Genomic DNA, 1,155 nt, shown 5'->3' with positions numbered 1-1,155 from the left:
GTGGTGGTGTTGTCAAAGTCCAAACACAAAGAAAGCGCAGTGATGAGTTTCTTCACATCTTCTGTGGTATGTGCTGCACTCAGTGTCACCCTTAGCCTGAAGTTGAATTCCACAACAACATATGATGAGTTTCACCGAGATTCAACGAAAACTGATTTTACCTGCAAGAAGAATTGGCTGGCACTGTGGGCGGTCTTATTGCCATTACATGGAAGCCTGCTTCTAATAGATACCTGCAACAATGAGAAAAATCAATCAGCTATACAAGTTTGTTTGTGTGTGTGTGAGAGAGTAAGAAAATGTGTGTGAACCTGCTCGCTTGTTAGCTAATCAGAAATTAACATCATATTATATATTATGCCTTGAAAATAAATAAAAATCTCAAAAAAAATTTGTTTGACTTGGTTGAAATTCAATTAACTTGTCAGATATTTCAACTGTTACTCATGAGTAGTAGTATAAAAGGAATTCTACAGACTAGTAAAAAGCTTATCTGTTTTTTTAAGAAAGTTGATAAAATGTACTCCAAATATACAAAAAAAGATGGTGCAATCATGAATTAATAAAGTCAAACCGGACCCTTCTTCCTTGAGAGTTGAGAATAGAATCTTTAACTTGTTGTTGTATATATATATATATCTTGGAGGGAGTTTTCAGATTGGATCAGGGGAGGTTAATTCNAGGGTTAGTGATGAGCGATCATGATTGTGATCAGGAAGGTGATATTCATTTCTTGGCCGTGATTCATGCAATGAGACGTGTCGTTTTGATGACAATTTCGGTCTTGAAGTCGTTCTTGGAGTTCTTGTCCGGACGACAAAACGGGAACGACATAAGGAGCAAGTTGGCTTTAGTCCTCATGAACAAGAAGTTTCATGATCACGATAAGATGGTCAGAAACGAGTTGGAGAATGTAGATTCAGCGATTTGTGGAGATTCTATCTCTCATGATGATCTTCATATGAAGCTTGAGGAAGTTCAGGTATGTATTGGAAGGTTCGAGAAGAGTCTAGAAGGATTGTTTCGAGGGTTGATTAGAACACGAGCCTCCCTTCTCAACATAATCTCTCAATAGATGTATATGTAATATTGTAATCTTCGTGGGCATTCGATTTTAGAGAATTTGCCGGAGGGATGCATTATACAAACATAAAA

General features: G+C 37.2%; 1 protein-coding gene across 1 annotated transcript in view; it reads left to right on the top strand.

Moving 5' to 3' along the window:
* LOC104708089 overlaps positions 1–95 on the top strand; it is a 629-nt gene extending 534 nt beyond the window's left edge. The window contains exon 2 of the mRNA XM_019230651.1: positions 84–95. Within this exon, the coding sequence (XP_019086196.1) occupies positions 84–95 (12 nt within the window). The remainder of the gene's footprint in view (positions 1–83) is intronic.

The sequence above is a fragment of the Camelina sativa genome, chromosome 1 (genome assembly GCF_000633955.1).
Source record: "Camelina sativa cultivar DH55 chromosome 1, Cs, whole genome shotgun sequence".
Taxonomy (NCBI): Eukaryota; Viridiplantae; Streptophyta; class Magnoliopsida; order Brassicales; family Brassicaceae; genus Camelina; species Camelina sativa.
This window is presented reverse-complemented; position numbering and strand designations above follow the sequence as displayed.